Source organism: Rattus norvegicus, chromosome 11 (assembly GCF_036323735.1).
Source record: "Rattus norvegicus strain BN/NHsdMcwi chromosome 11, GRCr8, whole genome shotgun sequence".
In the NCBI taxonomy this organism is placed as follows: domain Eukaryota; kingdom Metazoa; phylum Chordata; class Mammalia; order Rodentia; family Muridae; genus Rattus; species Rattus norvegicus.
Genome location: NC_086029.1, coordinates 47,089,473 through 47,109,378, shown reverse-complemented (window position 1 = coordinate 47,109,378; position 19,906 = coordinate 47,089,473). Strand labels below are relative to the sequence as shown.

The 19,906-nt window shown below is 47.5% G+C and overlaps 1 protein-coding gene across 10 annotated transcripts in view; it reads left to right on the top strand.

Annotated features, from left to right (window-relative positions):
* Positions 1–19,906, top strand: part of Hlcs (holocarboxylase synthetase) — a 197,621-nt gene that overhangs the window by 13,733 nt on the left and 163,982 nt on the right. Inside the window, exon 1 of one of the 10 annotated variants that reach the window (XR_010055942.1) lies at positions 4,459–4,717. The exons of 2 other annotated variants lie outside the window; for them this stretch is intronic. Coding sequence is in view for 4 of the 8 variants with exons in the window: in XM_063270413.1 (XP_063126483.1) it covers positions 4,496–4,717 (222 nt within the window). In the remaining 4 variants the exon portion in view is untranslated. Of the gene's footprint in view, positions 1–4,458; positions 4,718–15,255; positions 15,576–19,906 lie in introns of those variants that run through there. 7 more of the 10 variants (XM_063270413.1, XM_039088792.2, XM_039088794.2 and 4 more) reach the window with 7 other exon arrangements.

Sequence of the window (19,906 nt, the reverse complement as noted above, 5' to 3'; positions counted from 1 at the left end):
ATACTGCCCAGCACAACAGAGAGAGAGAGAGAGAGAGAGAGAGAGAGAGAGAGAGAGAGAGAGAGAGAGAGATTGAGAGAGAGCTTTTTATAGCAAGCCAGGTTCATCCCTGGCTGTTGCTAGGTAACTGTTAGGTGGAGCCTAGGTGAAATGCTAACAACCTGCTAGAGGGAGGGAATATTATCAATGGGGAACATGTTGATGTGTCACTATATTGTCCCAGGGAGCAATGGGAATCTTTAAAGATACAACGGAAGCATTTTTTTTTAAATTAACTTGAGTATTTCTTATTTACATTTCAAGTGTTATTCCCTTTCCCGGTTTCCGGGCCAACATCCCCCTAACCCCTCCCCCTCCCCTTCTATATGAGTGTTCCCCTCCCCATCCTCCCCACATTGCCGCCCTCCCCCCAACAATTACGTTCACTGTGGGTTCAGTCTTAGCAGGACCAAGGGCTTCCCCTTCCACTGGTGATCTTACTAGGATATTCATTGCTACCTATGAGGTTGGAGTCCAGGGTCAGTCCATGTATAGTCTTTGGGTAATGGCTTAGTCCCTGGAAGCTCTGGTTGTTTGGCATTGTTGTTCATATGGGGTCTCGAGCCCCTTCAGGAAGCATTCTTTTACATTTATTTTTGCAGGGCTAAACTGAACTCAGGGCCTCATGTATGCTAGGCAAGTGTTAACCAACTGAGCCACAGATCCAGATACACTTATTTAATTAATTCTTATTTAATTAATTTACTGTTGCAGGATATTTGATCACACTGTGAATCTCAAGATTGTGTTATTTACTGAAAAAACAAACAAATCACGTTTCTAGACGTGTTGTGGCTCAGCCCTTAGCACACGCCTTTAATCCCAAACACTGAAGGTAAAGGTAGTCTGTAGAAGGAAGCAGCCATGTTTGAAAGTGATGTCTAATTGAGTGGCAGACAAAGTGACAAATCTGAGACGATTTGACAGAATAGCATATACCCAGCTCTCATGAGAAGAAAGAGGAAAGAGAATCCTCTTAAGAGGAAGAGACAGCATATGTGCTGGAGAGATGGCTCAGTGGTCAAGAGCACTGACTGCTCTTCCAGAGGTCCTGAGCTCAATTCCCAGCAACCACATGGTGGCTCACAACCATCTGTAACGAGATCTGATGCCCTCTTCTGGTGTGTCTGAAGACAGCTACTGTGTACTTATAAATAATAAATAAATCAATCTTTAAAAAGAGAAAGAGCAGCACAGAGAGAAGAGGAGAAAGGAGGAGTCACTGTCATCTCATCTGGTTCCCAAGAATGTCAAAGTCTCTGGACATCTGTCTCCACGGGAGTCACCCTGAACAGTTCTCCTTACAAGTTGCAGAGAGACAGAGAGCGAGCTGGACACAGGTGAAGACAGACTGTGCCAGGAGATTAGAATGGATTGCCAGAGTTAGTTTGAGGCCAAGCAGAGCAAACAATCAGTGGCTGAGGGAAGCCGGGTTGAATCTGTCAGCTTGGAGAGGAGTCTGAGCCAGAAAGTTGAGTTGAACCAGCCAGCCAGAGACCAGAAAGAGCTCAAAACCGTGAGCTTATTCAGCAGCAAATCTCAGGGGCTGAAACACTCTAAGCCTTGATTACATTGTTACAGAGGCTAGAAGCTTCCAGGTGTAGGCCTCGGTTAGCAGACTGAGGCAGTGAGCCTCAGAGACAACCATGACCTCTGGAAAATAAAAGCTACATATACAGGGGTTATGGAGGCAAAGTTTGGAGGCCATTCAGAGCCTGTCTCATATGGGTACACAGCTCATATATATACAGCCATCAAAACTAGATAATATTGATGAAGCTAAGAGGTGCATGCTCATAGGAACCGGATATAGATCTCTCCTGAGAGACACAGCCAGAACATGTCAAATACAGAGGCGAATGCTAGCAGCAAACCACTGAACTGAGAACTGGACCACTGTTGGAGGAATTAGAGAAAGGATGGAAAGAGCTGAAGGGGCTTGGAAACCCATAAGAACAACAATGCCAACCAACCAGAGCTCCCAGGGACTAAACCACTACCTAAAGAGTACACATGGACTGACCCATGGCTCCAGCTGCATATATAGCAGAGGATGGCCTTGTTGGACAGCACCAGGAGAAGAAGCCTTTGGTACTGCCAAGGCTGGACACCCCAGCGTAGGGGAATGCTGGGGGGAGTTAGGGAGGGGAACACCCATATAGAAGAAGGGGAGGGGAATGGGATAGGGGGCTTATGTCCAGGAAACTGGGAAAGTGAATAACATTTGAAATGTAAATAAAAAATATCCAATAAAAAGCTACGTTTAAATGCTTAACCATAAGTTCAGAGTCTAGCCCTCATATGGATAGCCCACAAATACCTGTACTTCAGCTGTAAGAGATCTAATGTTCTCTTTTGGTCTCCAGAGAGTTCACACGTATGTGCATCGTCTTACACAGACAACACATACATATACATGAAACATACATGAAATAAGAATGATTTTAAAATATAAATGTAAACTATATTCCTTGGGAAACTAAAATGTGCATTAAGTGCATATGCCAATATACATGCCAAAAATAAAGCAAGAGAAAGGTCTCTGCTTCGGGCCCAGATCGAGCAGAGTAGCCGCACTCTGGTGAAACTGGCCGGTTGGTAGGATTGGATATCCCACCCAGCACGGCATGCTTGAAGTACAGCCAATCTTAAATCTCCTGCCTCATTCCACGTGTGGGTAGGGCCACAGCCTTCCCTACCTGAGCCTCTCTCCACTCTGATCTGTGTGACACCCTGCCTCCAGATGATTTTTCCTGTGCTGCATTTTGCTGTAACACCTTTGTGCTGGGACTGTAGGTCTGTGGCAGGACAGTGATTAGCATATGCAAGGCCTCAGATTCACCTTCCCAACCTAGGTGCCACTAACACTAGAGAACCACCAGTCAGATGACCACCCACACCATTTCGAAGGTCATATGCCTAGGTATTAGAGATCGGGGCTTTTGTTAATCTTTTATTTGGTTGCTTTTTTGAGATAGGTTCTCCAAAAATTCGTGGCAATCCTACTGCCTCAGCTTCTCTGGAGCTTGACTTATGGATGTGAGCCGCCATGACCTGGCTTTAATTTAACTCATAATATAACCAGCTTCAAACTTGTCTGCTTTTAGATTCTAAGACCACCTTAACTCACAAACATACTCTCCATGTAGAATGCACTTGCCCAGTTTTACCCCTAGGCCAGCTGGGTCAGAGGTTGGGACTGCCCCCTCCCTTCCCTCCAACCACCCCCTGCAGGAAGGGAGAGGTTGAAGGTCTCTGAGTTCTTACCACTGAGCTCCCCACGGCCAGCAGTTGAGGTCCTAGCTAGTGAAGGGAAGAGGAGGTGGAAGTGGATGGGATGGGTCTGGCCTGAGCAGAAAGGTCTGCTCTTAGAGCCTACAGCTGCTGTCCCTTTTCCTCATGAGTAATTTTGGGGTTTTGATGAGGATTTCCACCCTGTGCCCCACAATGCTGGTGAAGGTTTGTAACTTCTTCGTCCTCCTGGAGGCCCAGCACTTCCTCTGCACCCCCCCCCCCCATAATATGGCCTTAAACATACTTCTGCAGTCTCACACAAATATTTATGTGAGGTGGTGTTCTTGGCACTGACTGTAAAATCAAATATTAATCAATTCTGAAACATACAGAAGACACCTGTGACAGTTAGTTTTGTTGTCAGCTTGACATATCTGGGAATCGGAAACCTCAAGAAACAATGCCTTCACAAGGCTGGTTTATAGAGCAGATAAATCCTTGGCGGTATTTTTCTTGATTTATGCAGGGCTCCGCCCACTGTGGTTGTAGTATGCCTGGGCAAGTGATCCTGGTTTGTATAAGAAACCTAGCTGAGGAAGCCAGGAAGGGTAAGCCAGTGAGCACCTCCTCCCCTATCCTGCGCTCTTCATCAGTTCCTGCCTCCACCAGATCTTACCCTGACTTCATGACAGGCTACAAGTGGGAGCTGAAATAATCCTTTTCTCCTCATGCACTAGCACAATACTCTGTTCCACAGTACCAAATATTATTCACCGTATGTACTCTTTATGCAAAACCAAGCACACTAGTGTGCAGATTTGCCTTCAAGTAGCCTAAGAATTAACTTACAACTTATTGTTAATAAATGTTTGATTTTTTAAACTATGTAGCTATACATCGGGGTTGTGAGAAAACTCAGGGGTGCTATGTTCGGGAGTGGAAAATTTAGGAAGCGCTGTTCTAGGTAACTACTTAAGCCTGGGAAGTAGGTTTCCCGTGTGGGCATCTCGCAATTCCTACTGGATGAGCAGAAATGAGGGTAGCTTATACACCCACTTGGGGCTGCCATCTTATGTGAGGCCGGCTTTCCCAATTATAATAGTTGGGACCTGATAACGCGGAGGTTGGCTCTGGAACTGAATTGCTAGACGCTGCGTGGGCTATCTGAGCAACTGTCTTCTGGTACTGGGAAAAGACGCCGCAGGATGGTACCCCGAGGCAAATGTGTCTGGCACGCGAGGCAGCGCGATTGGCTTTGCAGGGGACGGGGAGCTCTGGATCCAGATTGCAGGGGCAGGCTGCAGCCTGGCGGCGCGTTCCCGAGGCGCGGGCTGCTTGGCGCAGTGCGCATTCCCGCGCGCTGCTCGCCGCGGCCGCCAGGGGGCGCAGTGGGGTCTCAGCGCGACCACCCTGCAGAGCGGGCGGCCGCGCCCCAGGCTACGAGGTAAGCGAGGCGCCGCTCTGGAATGTGTCGGGAACTCGCCGGCGGGCTGGGGCCCTCGAGCGGCGGGATGGCGGGCCTGGCCTGTACGTCGTCCCGGCACTGCAGCGTAGGTGGCGGTCAGCAGCCATAGCGTTGCGAATCTGGCTTCGGCGCCGGGGGCGGGGCTTCCGGTGGGGCCTCATCCGGGAAACCTCGCTCCACTTTCATTGCGCATGCGTGCCGCCGCGAGACCGGAAGCGCCTCCGCCCTCCTGAAAGAGGAAAGCAATTGCGTAGGTGAAAAAAACTTCTAAGTAATATAAGAGACAACTGATAAGTGATCAAAACCATTTCAGCATACGTCACAGATGAAGGATTAGTGTCCGTAGGTGGAAACTGAGGATTGAGGGTAACAAAAAAGTCAAAGAGGACAGGGAGGACGCACACCACATGACGTAATGCCTGATTTCTGCTGGGCGGAAAGATACTCAGTATCTCTCCAAGAGCCAGAGCACAGGCTGTGCCTTCAAACCGCCGTGGGGCTCTGCTAGTCTGTGGGGAAACAGACATCCGTGCTGATGAAAGGTGGAATCACTCTAGTAAAGGGAATTTTGATGATGTCCACGCACTTCGTATATATTTGTCCTGTACCTACTAACCCTTCAGGAACACCGCAATAGGGAGGCTTGTGAATCTCAGTGTAGTCGCCTGCAGGGGCACAGCTCTGTAGACAGCGTCAGTGCCAGCACACCAGTAATTGGTTGAAGGAATCCGCAATGCAGCACCATTCGTTTGGGCCGAAGAGATGTCATCTGACAAAGAGTGATTTCTAGATTTCACCGGCAAATGGAAGGAAGCTAGGCATACACGAATGCTGTGGAACTATTATTTTGTGTGTGTGTGTGTGAGAAGGGAGAAGTAGTAAAAACTTACCACTTTTAATGAAAGAATGTAGGGAAGATTTTAAATGGGTTTTGTCTTTTCAAGACCTGGGATTTGTCTTAAGCCAAATTCTGGGGTTAGGGGTGCAGCTCTGTGGGGGAGGATTTGTCTATCTGAGTCAGGACTAGGTTCAGTCCCCGATACTCCTCCCTCAAAGAATAAGAAAATAATTATCCTGGAGAAATGAAAGAAAGTGAAAGGCCTCTTCAAACAGGAAGACAGTTTATGCAAAGCCGGGGGTGGGTGGGGGGGTGGGGATTGGATAAACAGTATTTATAACGAAACACCATCAATGAAAGTAATACCATTATCTTCATTTGAGGTTTCTCTAAATCACTTTTTTTTTTTTTCTGGTTCTTTTTTTCGGAGCTGGGGACCGAACCCAGGGCCTTGCGCTTCCTAGGTAAGCGCTCTACCACTGAGCTAAATCCCCAGCCCCTAAATCACTTTTTATTATTTAAGAAAATAAACCAAGGTAAATTCCAGGTATCTCAGACATTTTGTAATAGATACAAACGTATTTGCAAAGTGTTATGAAAGCATCAGCGTTGGTAGAAATGTGGCCAGAGGGTTTTTGGGTTTATTGCTTGGAATTCTTGGTCATCCATACAATTACAGCTGAGGGTCACCAGCTTTTCTGTAGTCTGTGTAGACATGGCTTCACAAGGAACTGAGGTGGACAATAATAATCTAAAGCTACCTCCTGAAGCTTTCAGCACAAGTGAGGGGCATCTGTTAGGGTCCTGTCTCTCCTCTTGGTGGGGTCTTTCTCTCTCTGATACACAGGTTTTAACTCTCATTTAGGTCTTTGTCACTGAGAGACTTTGTAAGCATTTCTGAGGGGTGTGTGTGTGTGTGTGTGTGTGTGTGTGAGAGAGAGAGAGAGAGAGAGAGAGAGAGAGAGAGAGAGAGATGATGTGCAGGGGATGGAGAGGGAGAGCGCTGTGCCTGTTTCCTGAGTAACCCACAGGAGGATGTCTGGGGTCCTGGTCTGCCACTCATTCCCTTGAGACAGGGTTCCTATTTATCTGAATGCCAGCAAGCTCCAGCCATACCCCATAGTGCTGGAGTTACAGGTGCACGTGTAGCTATGCCCAGCTTTTTATGTGGGTGCTAGGGATTTGAACTTGGGTGTTGACCCTTGTGCAGCTAGTGTACTTACCCCACTCCTGTACTTACCCCTCATTGTTTGTTTGTGTGCATGTGTGCATGCGCGCATGTGGGTAGTTGTGCTTTCCTTGAGTGGTAAGCAGACACCTTCATGTCTGGTCCTTTGGAACTGAGTTATAGACTTGCTAGCTCCAGTGTAGGTGCAGGGAATTGAACCGCGGTCCTTTGGAAGAGCAGCCACTGCTTTCACCACTGAGCCATTATCTCTCCAGCTCCATACTATCTTTAAAATTGCCAATCGTTTGGGCAAACATATAGCATTCAACAATCCTGATATCTGTTGGCCATTTGAACAGGCTGGGCAGGGGTTTTAGAGCTCCTCTTTGTTCCTGCAGCATGCTGTAGTCAGTTACTGCTGCATCGGTCCGTGACTGTCTGCGTGATATTAGCTATTTTGGTTTTTGCTAAATGATGTCTTGTGGTTAGGACTATAAAGTGTCAAGTATCTACTTGAGCAGTTGTAATGACAGAAAAACAAATATGTCTACAGTCCTGGCACTAGGAAGTGGAAATGAGAGGATTGGAGCTCAGGGCCAGCCTGGGCTACTTAGTTGGAGGCTGTGCTTGTTGGTTTTTGTCCTTTTGACATAGACCTGGATATATTTTGGAAGAGGGGGTTTGAGGAAAATGTCTCCACAAGATCCACCTGTAGACCAGTCTGTGAGGGCGCTGCCTTGGTTGATTGATGTGGGAGGTGCACCTCACTGTGGGTGGTGCCCCCTGCACAGGTGGTCCTGGGCAGCATAGGAAAGCAGTCTGTGCATCTGTGGAGAACAAGCCAGTGAGCTGCCATCTCCACAGCTTCCTCTTCACTTCCTGTCTCCAGGTTCCTGCCTGGAGTTCCAGTCCTGATCTCCCTCAGGGATGGAGTGTGGCCTGAGGGCTGTAAGCTAAGACACACCCTCTCCTCCCTGCTTGTGGTTGCTTTAGTCACTTTCTGTCACTGAGATAACAACATGGCCAAAGGAACTTCTACACGGAGGCGATCAGTTTGCGTCTGGGTTTCTGAGGGTTGATTTCTGATGGAAGAGTGAAGGGATCGTTCACATTTTGATTCACAACTATGAGGCACCGAGAGCGGCCAGCATGAGCCCACTGGGAATCCTCCAGTCTTTCTCCTGCGCGTGAGTGGTGTGTGTGTGTGTGTGTGTGTGTGTGTGTGTGTGTGTGTGTGTGTATCTTTTTCTTTTTGAGACAGGGTTTCTTTGTTTAGCCTTGACTGTCCTGCCACTCACTCTGTAGACCAGGCTGGCCTCAAATTCAGAGATCTGCCTGCCTCTGCCCCCCAAGTTCTGGGATTGAAGGTGGGCACTGGCCATGGCCCAGCCCTCCAGTCTTTTAAAATCTCAAAGCCCAGTTCCCATGAGACAAGGCCTTAGCTCCTGATCCTCCTCAAACAATTCACCAGCTGGAGACAGAATATTCAAATGTATGAGCCTGTGGAGGCCACTCTTTTCAAACCACCACCGTTGTGGGGCTTTATTACAGCAATAGGGACCTGACTAGGGCAGGGGCCAACCTGGGAGAGTCATGAGACACCATCTAAACATCAAAACCAAAAATAAAGTAGAAGTAAGTGCATATGCCCTTACCTGTAAGTAAGAAACATCGTTTGAAAATAAATTTTTGCATTTTCTTTTTTTTTTTTAAAGATTTATTCATTTATTATATGTAAATACACTGTAGCTGTCTTCAGATACACCAGAAGAGGGCAACAGATCTCTTTACAGATGGTTGTGAGCCACCATGTGGTTGCTGGGATTTGAACTCAGGACCTCTGGAAGAGCAGTCGGGCGCTCTTAACCACTGAGCCATCTCTCCAGCTCCTTGCGTTTTCTTTTTATCTTTCTTTTTCCCTGCCGAGGTGTAGGAGGAGGGGATGGTCTCTCATTTAGCCTGGATTGTTTTTGAACTTCATATTTAGACAAGACTGGTCTTGAACTCACATAGCCCACTTGACTCTGTCTCTAAAATGATGGAACTATAGGTGTGTGCCACTGTCTCCAGGTAATTCTGTATTTCACTTTAAAAAGAGTGTATGTGTATTAGTGTTTGACTGTATGTAAATGCACCATATGTGTGCAGTGCCTGTAGTGGCCAGAAGAGGGCATCACATCTGGAAGCAGAGTGGGCCGTACCGCTATGTACAGCCATGTGTACCTTCTGTCCATCTTGCCAGGAGGTAGAGTGGCTAGAGTTGCAGTGCATTTGGAGATAAAGCAAAGGTGTCATAGATGTTGGGTATCTTGCGTGACACAACCGTAAGAGAAGTTCTACAGGATGCGGAACGTAAATGTGGAGGGGACAGTGATTCTTCGTGTCTTTATGGTCAGGCACCTGTGGAATTTCTAAAAGCAGCAAGGTGCATTGACCAGAGGAGACGGGCAAGCAGAGTCAGGGTTGGTGTAAGAGGTGGCTGACTGATAGCAGGCGTTCTCACAGATGTTTGCGCTAAAAAGGGAAACAATAGGGAACTGCCCAGTATAGCAGCCTGCTCAGTAGACCAAGGTACCGTCAACCAATCAGGGAGTGAAACAGTTTTCTGAGAGAGAGACAGAGAGAAAAGAGAGAGAGAGAGAGAGAGAGAGAGAGAGAGAGAGAGAGAGAGAGAGAGAGAGAGAGAGTGTGATAGATTTAAGTAAATCATTAAATTCAATGATAGTGCTGGGAACCAGGGTCCTCACTAGGAGAAAAGGGGACCCTGTGGATTGGAATAAAAGGTTTTTCATTTGGATTTATTTTTAGGCAACTATTTCTAAGCGCCTGGAAGCAGGGCCACCTGTAGGAAAGAGAATTCCCTGGGCCCATGTCTTTGTTTCTAAATATCATTGTCCATGAAAAGGAGTCAGTGGTCCTTGGAGAAATGCCTCCTTCAGGGAGACTGAGAGATGGACCAGGAATGGCTCCTGCCAGAAACGCAGAGGTGCCAGAGACATGATGGGGGGGGGGGGTCCAGAGGGTATAGAGTTTCATTTGTCAAGGCTGGCACAACCTGAGAGTGAATGCTGGCAGTACCCGAGAATGACACTGAGGAGGAAAGACTGGCAGTACCAGACAATGACACTGAGGAGGAAAGACTTGGAGCGAGGGATGGCTTAGTGATCAAGCATTTGTCATACAGGGTGAGCATTCGAGTTCAGTGCCCCAGAACCCACATAAAGGCTTCGTGAAGTGGTGGAGTGGCCGGCCCATTCCAGTCATATCATGCAGCTCTGGACTTGATTGAGAGATCCTGAGTAAGTGGTAAGGTGGAAGAATGATTGAGGATTAACCACCACATGCATGAGCACACAAGTGCAAGCACACCCATGTGCATTGATGCACACACACACACACGGGAAAAAAATTCCCCACTCACAGGTGAGAGCAAAAATAAAAGGAAACAAAATTGAACAGGTGAGCATAGTAGAGGGGTGTTTCTGAGCTGTAGTAGAATAAACATATATAACAAGATACTGGAGGAGCAGCCCAGTGAGACAATCATGGTTTAGACACACAAACAACAGGTGCGACAAACGTTGGGTGAATAATGGAGGAATAAACACTACCGTTTCGGGATTGGGGATTTAGCTCAGTGGTAGAAGGCTTTCCTAGCAAGCGCAAGACCCTGGGTTCGGTCCCCAGCTCCGGAAAAAAAACCAAAAAACAAAACACTACCGTTTCGGAGTGTCACTCCAGAGACAATGTTTTATAAAGATTAAAAAGGAACTTGTTGCATCACCTACACAGTGTGACTGGAAGCAGCATGACCAGTGTGGGTTGAACTGATGTCATGTGCTACCTTGAAATGTACACCTTGAAATGTCATCATATAGTGGAGAAGGGTCACTGTGTAGAAAAGCTGCCGCCAGGAGAACTGACCAACTCCACGGAGACTGCCTAAAACCATTCACAAAAGCAGAGCCTTCCTGACCTATCCCCACCCCCATTAAGTTCCAGCCCCCTCAACAGACCAAAGGAGAATCAACAACAGGGCTCTGGGGGACCCATTCAAACCACAGCGGATGCAACCTGATAGTCCTGGGAAAATCTCACAGCTGGCAGACTTTAGCTATGGGGCAATTTAAATCTGAATTCAGTTACTGCAGCGTGATTGGGTAAGAGAAGTGTTCTTAGGAAATACACCCTGAATGCTTATGGATGAAGGGTCATGATTTCTGCAGCTGAATTTCATTGCGGAAAGAAAACATTCTGTACTACTCTGCATGCACCAACATATGCTCCCTATGTAGAACATTTAAAAATTCCCAACTTAGAAAGTTACTCCTTAAAAATATCACTCTGCCTTTGTTACCAATTGTAGGGTAAAGGCCTAGCGCATGCCACACCCTCAGTAAACAGGTGCGCGATTTGTCCAAGGAGCCTCGTGTCCCTGGGAACTGCGTGCCCCTGCCTCTATCCTGGGGCTGCTCTGACCTAGATTTAGAGTTTGGACAATGCGGCCTCTGTAATTAGCTGGAGCACTGCCTCTAGGAGGTTTTCCCAACCAGTGTGCAGCTTTGTGTGTGCGGAGATTCTCCAAAGCACTTGTGGAAATCAGCAGAAATCTAAAATCTGAATGGAAAAACAAACACGGAACTCCTGACCTTGAAATACTGAGCTGAGAACAAAACCCACTGGTAATGGGGAGGTGGCCAGTGCCGGCATTTGGGAGGAGTCTAGCATTATCTTCGTGTGTGAGTGAGCATGCAGTGTCACAAGCATGTGTGCATTTGTCTTCCCGCACTTGTCACCATGTCCTGAATAGTAAACTCAAAAGCCATGGCACGTTCCTCGGTCGCCACTTCCAAGTAATCCAGATTTCTTGGGACAGCTGCTGCAGTCATAGCTTCTTTGTTTTTCAAAGGTTTATTTATTTTTACTTTGTGTTTTGGTGTTTTGCCTGCATATATATCTGTGCACCACGTGTGTGCCTGTCTGTAGAGGGTGTGGGATGCCCTGGAACTGAAGTTACATGGTTGCTAACCACCATGTAGGTGCTGGGAACTGACCCTGGGTTCTCTGCAAAAGCAGCAAAGCAGCCAGTGCTCCTAACTGCTGAGTCGTCTTTCCAGCTCCTACCCAATGTTTTACTCCAATCTTAGTTACTAACTCTCAGGTCATATGTGAGGTTGTATTTCATACTTGTGTGTGTGAGCCTGTGTGAGTTTATGAGTGTGTGTGTGTGTGTGTGTGTGTGTGTGTGGTGTGTGTGTAAGAGAGAAAGTGTGTTATATGTGTGAGTGTTGTATGTGTGCTCTATGTCTGTGTGTGTTGTGTGTGTGACTTTGTGTTGTGTGTGAGTGTGTGTGTGTGTACTGACTGTCATATATAGCACATAGATACCACACCTGTGGGGGAGCACTGCACTGCACCTCTTCTCTGCACTCTGACCACTTGTGAATTTTGTATTAACTACTGTCCACTGCAGGAACCTTCTCTGAGGTCTAAGAGCTGTACTGATTTATGGGTGCAGAGTAAGAATTTGGAGGGAAGTTTCAATGGTATTTCCATTCAACAGAATAATTGTAAGAGCCTCACTCTTAGGGCTAATGAACTTCCACCCATGGCTTCTTGGCCACATTCACAGCCCGAGCTTGCATTTCCTCCAGTGGAGACAGGCTTAAATCCAACCAGAGAGTGGCTAATTATCTCTAACATTTGATCCTCTAGTTCAAGCACGGCATTTCTTTCCATGCTCCTCATTATTAAAGCTCACAGGGCTTGCGACTGGGTGCGATTATCAATGGGTTTCCCCTCTGCAGCCCACAGTTCCTGCTAGCACTGTGAAGCCTTGCTAGCAGGGAGTAAACTTACTGGTTAATACTAACTTGATTTCTCCGTGTTTGGTGACCACTTTTGTGTTTTCAGCAACACAAAGGGTCTTACTATTAAGTTCTGAGGGGCAACCAAGAGCACCAGCAATGGTCTGTGTTATTTTGGAGGTTTCTGGAACACTCCTGGCTAACAGCTCAAACAGAGGCATCTAACACCTGGCACTGGGGTTTTTAATTGTTAGCTTATGGTTTATGGGTGGGTGAAGCCCCCATCCTACCACACACACACACACACACACACACACACACACACACACACCCTGAACTCCCCCTCCCATCCCTCTTAGAAAACTTAGCGTGGTAGTTTGAGTGAGAAATGTCCCTCACTGGCTCAAGTATTTGAACACATGGTACCTAGTTGGTGGTTCTGTTTTGGGATGTTTAAGAAGTGTGGTCTTTGGGTTCGGTCCCCAGTTCCGAAAAAAAGAACCAAAAAAAAAAAAAGAAAGAAAAAAAAAAGAAGCGTGGTCTTGCTGGAGGAAATATTCCACTGGGAATAAGGTCTGAGAGTTCTTAGCCTGTTATGGTTTGTATATGCTTGGCCCAGGGAGTAGCACTATTAGGAAGTATGGCCCTGTTGGAGTGGGTGTGTCACTGTGAGTGTGGGTTTCATCCTAGCTGCCTGGAAGCCAGTCTTCTGCTAGCAGCCTTCAGAGGAAGATGTAGAACTCTCAGCTCCTCCTGCACCAAGACTGCCTGGACACTCCCATGCTCCTGCCTTGATGATAATGGACTGAACCTCTGAACCTGTAGCCAGCCTCAATTAAATGTTGTCCTTATAAGAGTTGCCTTGGTCATGGTGTCTGTTCACAGCAGTAAAACCCTAAGACATAGCCTCAGCCCACGTCCAGTTCACCGATTGCTTCATGCTTGCTGTTGAAGATGTGGTGTTTCATTACAGCAACAGAAAAGTAACTCTTACACTTATAAACTAAGAGGTTTCCTTTGGACTTTCCAAAAATCTGGTGTTAGTTTCCATGACCCTATCTCCTCCTCAGCCCTATCCTCCATCCCTCTCTCCAATTAAACCTTCTTCCACCTTCAGAACACCTTCAGTGTTCTACTATCCCCCCACCCCACCCCTGGTCCGTTCCTTCCCTGATAATGGCCTCTTTCTAGTTCCCTGGACTCCAGACGCACTCTACATTAAGTTCACAAATCTAAAGCCTGACAGTAAGCTCCAGGAGTGCGTGAGGGCGTGACGCTTGGTTTGCTGGTCTGAGTTACCTCACTCATTATAATGTCTCCCAGCTTCATCCATGGACCTGCAAGTCTCATTTTCCTTCACCACTGAATAAACTTTCTTCGTATGTAACTGCCACAATTTCATTATCCACTCACCAACTGAAGGGATCCAAGCTGTTTCTCTCTTGTAGCCATTGTGACTACGGAGCTGTGAACATGGGTAAGCCTGTGTCCCCAGGCAGGAAATAGAGTCCTTTTGGCTCATGCCCTGCAGTGAATAGCTGGGTCAGTCATATGACCAATCTACTTGGAGTTTTGTTTTGCTTTTTGTTGTTGTTGTTGTTGAGTTTTGTTGTTGTTGTTGAGTTTTGTTGTTGTTGTTGAGTTTTGTTGTTGTTGTTGAGTTTTGTTGTTGTTGTTGAGTTTTGTTGTTGTTGTTGAGTTTTGTTGTTGTTGAGTTTTGTTGTTGTTGAGGAATTGCCACACTGGAGGTCTGCACCGGTTTGCCCTTCACAAGAACCAAACAACATTAACTCAGATGTGTTCTAGCTTTTGCAGGGACTGTCCTCTGCAGTACTGTGTGCGTGAGCAGGCACCGGGGAGAGGCAGACAGGCCCTGAAGAAGGGGTGCAGAACCCTTGGGTGCAGGACATTTGTAGCCACAGAGAACTGTGTGTTTGAGGACACCCATCGCTGATCAGGATCACCCTTGAATTGCAGGGACCCAGTCTCACTCCCTCATTCTCTGACCAGAAGAGCATCATAGTTAATCTCAGGTGCCAACCGGGGTCATACCCAGAATAAAGAATCCTCCTCCAGTTGTACCAGAGCCTGGCTGCACACATCTGTAATTACAGCTAATGGGAGGCTGAGGCAGGAGGATCAGGGAATGTTCATGGCTAGCTTAGGTAAACTAGTAGTAAGAATGTCTAAAAATAGTATTATAAAGAGAGATGCCTCTGTGTGTGTGTGTGTGTGTGTGTGTGTGTGTGTGTGTGTGTGTGTGTGTGTTGTAGATAAAAGAAAAGGGGCGGGACTTCTTGAAACTGTTGAGAAGAAAGTGAAGGAATCGGGTTTAGAGATAAGAATGGAGATTCTCTCAGGCCTCCTGTTCCTGGGGGAGAAGGGAAAGCTGGAAGAGTAAGTATTAATAGGAACCTCCCTCACACAGCTGAGGGGGCAGAGGAGTAACGTGCCTCTCTAAGGCGGCTGGATCTGCTTTCTCTTTTCTCACCCGTTAAGCAAAACTTTCCATGGTGTTTATTACCTGAGGTAGGGGGTCGGGGAAGGGGCGGCAGCCAAGCATCTATTCCAGAGGGTTCTGAACCAAGTCAGGCAGGCACAGGAGTACAAGCAATACATTACAGGGATGGGGGTGGGGAGGGGACTAGGGTACTGCGGGTTTCTACAGGGAGGTTACATTTTGACCACGAAGGACAGCATCCCTTAAGGACCAGCCTGCTGTGGGGCAGGCTGAGCTACTGAGGAGCGACCCTGTGTGTATAGGTCCTGGAGGTCCTGGAGGTCCCCGAAGTTTCACGTGTGGCTGGAGGCCAGAGCCTGGCTGGGGTGTGGCCAGGATCTGGGGCTGCAGGGATCTGGCCCTTTCCCTGGTCTGTTCCTGCTCACGAGGCTGCCACCTGCCTGTGGTTGGCAAAGTCGCGCCGCCCCATTCCCGTGCATTTCCCTGCTTGTTACCGCTCCTGGAGCTGCGGGTAGCTCAGACCAGTAGCATGGGCGAGGGACCGTGGCCGCCCGGCGTTACAGGTACGTGCTGCATGGTGACCGTGGCTTCCACTAGGGACACACTTCCTTTCTAGCTCCTGAGGAGCTAGCTGTCTTGCCCAGCTCGTCTCCAGTGCCCTGGCTTTGATGTTTCTGTTTGTCCCCCTAGAGGGAGTTATTTATAGGCAGGAATAATTTCTTCACAGCGGGGCCCTTCTTGGCTTTGCTTGACCGATCTTGATACTGTCATCTGTTCAGGGCCAGAATCTGGTAGGAAACTGGCGGTGGAAAGCCAGCTCAATCCAGATGCCTCATGTTTTCTGCTTCTTCAGTAGTTAGCTTCTCTCTACACTGGGGTTTACTGTTTACGAACGTGAGGTCACCTCACCCCTGTCGATGAAATGGGAATGGGGCTCACCCCTTTTCAGCTTCAGCCCTCAGCCACGGAGGTAGCTTTGACTTTAGAAATCTGTGACTGCGGGAGGAAGTGGCTATGGGGGCTCATCTGGAAGCTGTGTGTATTGTTCAACCCCCAGGTCCCCTCTGATTGTTAGGAAGGGGCCTCCCTCCTGCAGCCAAGAGCTGAGTTCCATATACTCTGCTTGTAAAGGACCTCTCCCCTCTGCTTGGTGAAGATGGATTTACTTTCAAAGTTTTGTGAGCACTTTGCTTTCTAATAGCCAAGCAGGCAAAAGAGATGGCAGTTGTGACTCGCTGGGAAAAAAAAAAAAAGGATTTTTAGGTTCAGAAACTGTTGAGAACCTACTGGTGCAGGCATGGTGCTGAGCACCAGGGATGTGGGATGCCTAGGTCGCTGAGTCATGTTGCAGTTGTGCTGGGATCCGGGTGTCAGAGTTGCAGGGACAACGGGAGGCAACTGGAAACTATCTAGTCTCTGTTCATCTGTTTAAAAACATGAGGTTAGGAACTTAATTTTTTAAAATCAGTATTTCCTTTATTTAAATATTAATTTGTATTTTATGTGTGTTTCCCTGAATGTGTGCTGTGGCAAGCAGTGCCTGCAAAGACCAGAAGAGGGCGCCTGACCCACCATGTGTATGTGAATGGAATCTGGGTTCTTGTCACCTCCGAGCATATCTCCTGCCCCATGTTCAAAAGTGTGTGTGGGTGCACACAGTCCATGGTGGTCCATGCAGAGGTCAGGGCAACCTTGTAGGGTCTGTTCACCCCTTGTGCCCTTATGTGAGTTCTGCCGGTGGAACTGAGCCATCAGACCTGCACGATGAACACCTTACCTATTAAACATCTTGCTGGCTCAGGATGAGAGCCTTTCTCTGTTGCCCAGGCTAGCATCCAATGCCTGGTCCTCCCACCTCAGCCTCCCTAGTAACCAAACTGTATTTATCTGCCGGCATGCCTGGCTGTCACTTCATTTTGTTTCTTATAGATGAGAAACCAGGACTCAGCAAGATGAAGTAACTTGCTTATGGCTACATAGTCACTTAGGGACAGAAAAAGGAGTGCTAATGGAATGAAGGCGAAAGTCACTCTCTAATTCTTATTCTGAAGTCGCCTGAGACTTGCTGAAGGGTTGCAGAAATAGTATGAGAGTTCCCTCATCTCTCCTCGGCTCCCACCAACATTGACACCTTACACAACCATGGATGGATCAGTCCTAACTCAGTGCCACATACGAACGCACGTGCAGGCTCCAGGTCTCACTCATTTTCCCACTAGTGCCGCCTTTTCTGGCCTAGGATCCATCCCAGGATTTCATATTGCATGTCAGACCTTTATTTAAATATCATTATCACCATCATCACTACCGCCACCATCACCACCATCATCATCATGTGTGTGCACGCATGTGCACTGCTCTTGAAGGGCAGAGGACAACTTTATGGAGTTGCTTCCCTCCCCCTATTGCCACATGGGTTCCTGGACTGAACTCAAGTTGCTAGGCTTGCTCAGCGAGCTCCTTTATACTGTTCAGTTGCAGTGAAGAGAAACCAAGGCAGCTCTTTTTTTCTTTATAAAAGAGAGCATTTAATTAAGGGCTTATTTACAGTTTTAGAGGATTGACTCATTATCATAATGGCAGGCAGCAGACAGGCATGGCACTGGAGCCCTAGCTGAGAACTTCACATCCTTTGTCAACAGGGGGAGGGGGAGGGAGGGGAAGGGGAAGGGGGAGAGAATGGACCTGGTGTGGGCTTTTGAAACTTCAAAGCTCACTCCCAGTGACATACTTCTTCCAATAAGACCACACCTCCTAGTCCTTCACAGACAGTTCCATTCTGTTATGGCTAAGTATTGAAATATGAGCATCTGGGGGCTATCCTCCATCAAAGCAGCACACCTGTGAGCTATTACGACAGGCTTATCTCTTTCTTAAAAAGTTTTAGCAAGTTTCTCAGTATGTTTCCCGCTGGCCTGGAACTCCATTTGTAGTCTGGGCTGGCCTCCACCTCCTGAGTGCTGGGATGATAGACACACAGCACTGTGCCTGGCATTGAACTCAGTAAATTGAAACCTTTTTTTTTAAAAGACAGGGTCTTACTCTATGCCAGGCCACCTGGGAACTTACTATGTAGTCAAACTTAACAGTGATCCTCCTGAGTCTCAGGAATAGTCGGGTTATAGGCACGAGGACCACTCTTGGCTGATCAGCTTTTTTTTTTTTTTTTCTCAGAACTGAGGACCGAACCCAGGGCCTTGTGCTTGCTAGGCAAGCGCTCTACCACTGAGCTAAATCCCCAACCCCAGCTTTTTAATTTTTAACTTTGGATTCCCCCTACTTGAAGTTTCTGCAGCTGGCACTGAATTGTTCACATTCAGTGACTAGATAGAAAGTCCATCCTATGTTGCCGCCTCCTCCCTCCCCTCCCCTCCCCTCTCCCTTCTCCTCCTCCCCCTCCTCCTCACCTTGTACACTTGTGCTTTCAGAGCAAGCTGTCTCCTCAGGTGACCTTAATAATTCCCGCCCACAGCCTTTGGGTGTGCCCAAGTTAGGGACAGTCCCAGCTCCTCTGATTTTGATACAGAAGGTTGTCCTCCGGGCTTACAGTGACAAACCTGGAACCTTCTGTAAGGTGCCTCTTGTGGATCTTTGATGATGATATATGCACAAGTGTATGTGTAACTGTGTGAGTGCCAACAGCATGTGTGTGAAGCACAGAGGTCGACTTATGGGTTCCAGCGGGTGAATTCTGAGCGTCCAGCCCGTTTGGCAAGTGCATTTACCCACTGAGCCACTGCTCAGGTCTCCGGGTATCATCCTTGTGGGAACTGCATTCCATTCATCCAGGGAGCTAGAAAGCCATAAATTCATCCCTCATTTCAGCTTCCTCATTTGGTTTTGAGGGCTGGAGGAAGTCACTCAGTTATTCTAAATCCCACTTTTCTCCTCCACAAGAAAGAGGGCACAATGGCTACTTTGCACATGTATCAGTTTGTTTTTTATTATTTTATTTAATTTTTAAAGAGTTTATGGGGATTGGGGATTTAGCTCAGTGGTAGGGCGCTTGCCTAGAGTTCGGTCCCCAGCTCTGAAAAAAAGAAAAGAAAGAAAAAAAAAGAGTACACTGTTACTCTTTCAGACACACCGGAAGAGGGCATCAGATCCCACTACAGATGGTTGTGAGCCACCATGTGGTTGCTGGGAATTGAACTCAGGACCTCTGGAAGAGCAGTCAGTGCTCTTAACCACTGAGCCGTCTCTCCAGCCTTCATTTAAGTTTTTAATGGAGAGGTCTCCTATAATCCCTGGCTGGTCTTGACCCTCTGGGTTGAAGTAACCTTGCTACCTTAGCCTCCCAAGTTGCCTGAGTCACTATACTTTTTTTTTTCCTTTTCTTTCTTTTTTTTTTTTTTTTTTTTTTCGGAGCTGAGGACCGAACCCAGGGCCTTGCGCTTGCTAGGCAAGCGCTCTACCACTGAGCTAAATCCCCAACCCCCTGAGTCACTATACTTATCTGTTTTCTGTTGTTATAACATACACCGGATGCTGGGTAATGGGTAAAGGTAAACTTTATTGAGCTCACAGTTTTGGAGTCTGAAGGCCAAGATTGGGCAACCCCATCAGTCTGGCCTCTGGCAGAACTCTCCGGGAAACAGGAAGGGAAACAGTCATGTGCAGAAGCAAACACACCTATTGCTTTGTAACATCACATTTTGTGAGAACTGAGTCCTGTGGGAATTCCATTAATCCCTTCTGAGGACAGCAATCCCTCAGGACCTACACACCTCCCTCTAGGCAGGCACTCCAGCCTGCAGCCCAAGGACATCCCAGGACAACCATGAATGCTACCCAATGCAGAATCAGAAACCTACTGCAAACATTGTGAGTTTTTTTTTTCCTGCTAATTTGACTGTCCAGTTCTCAAGTGTGACACTTGTAGATGAAAATGCCT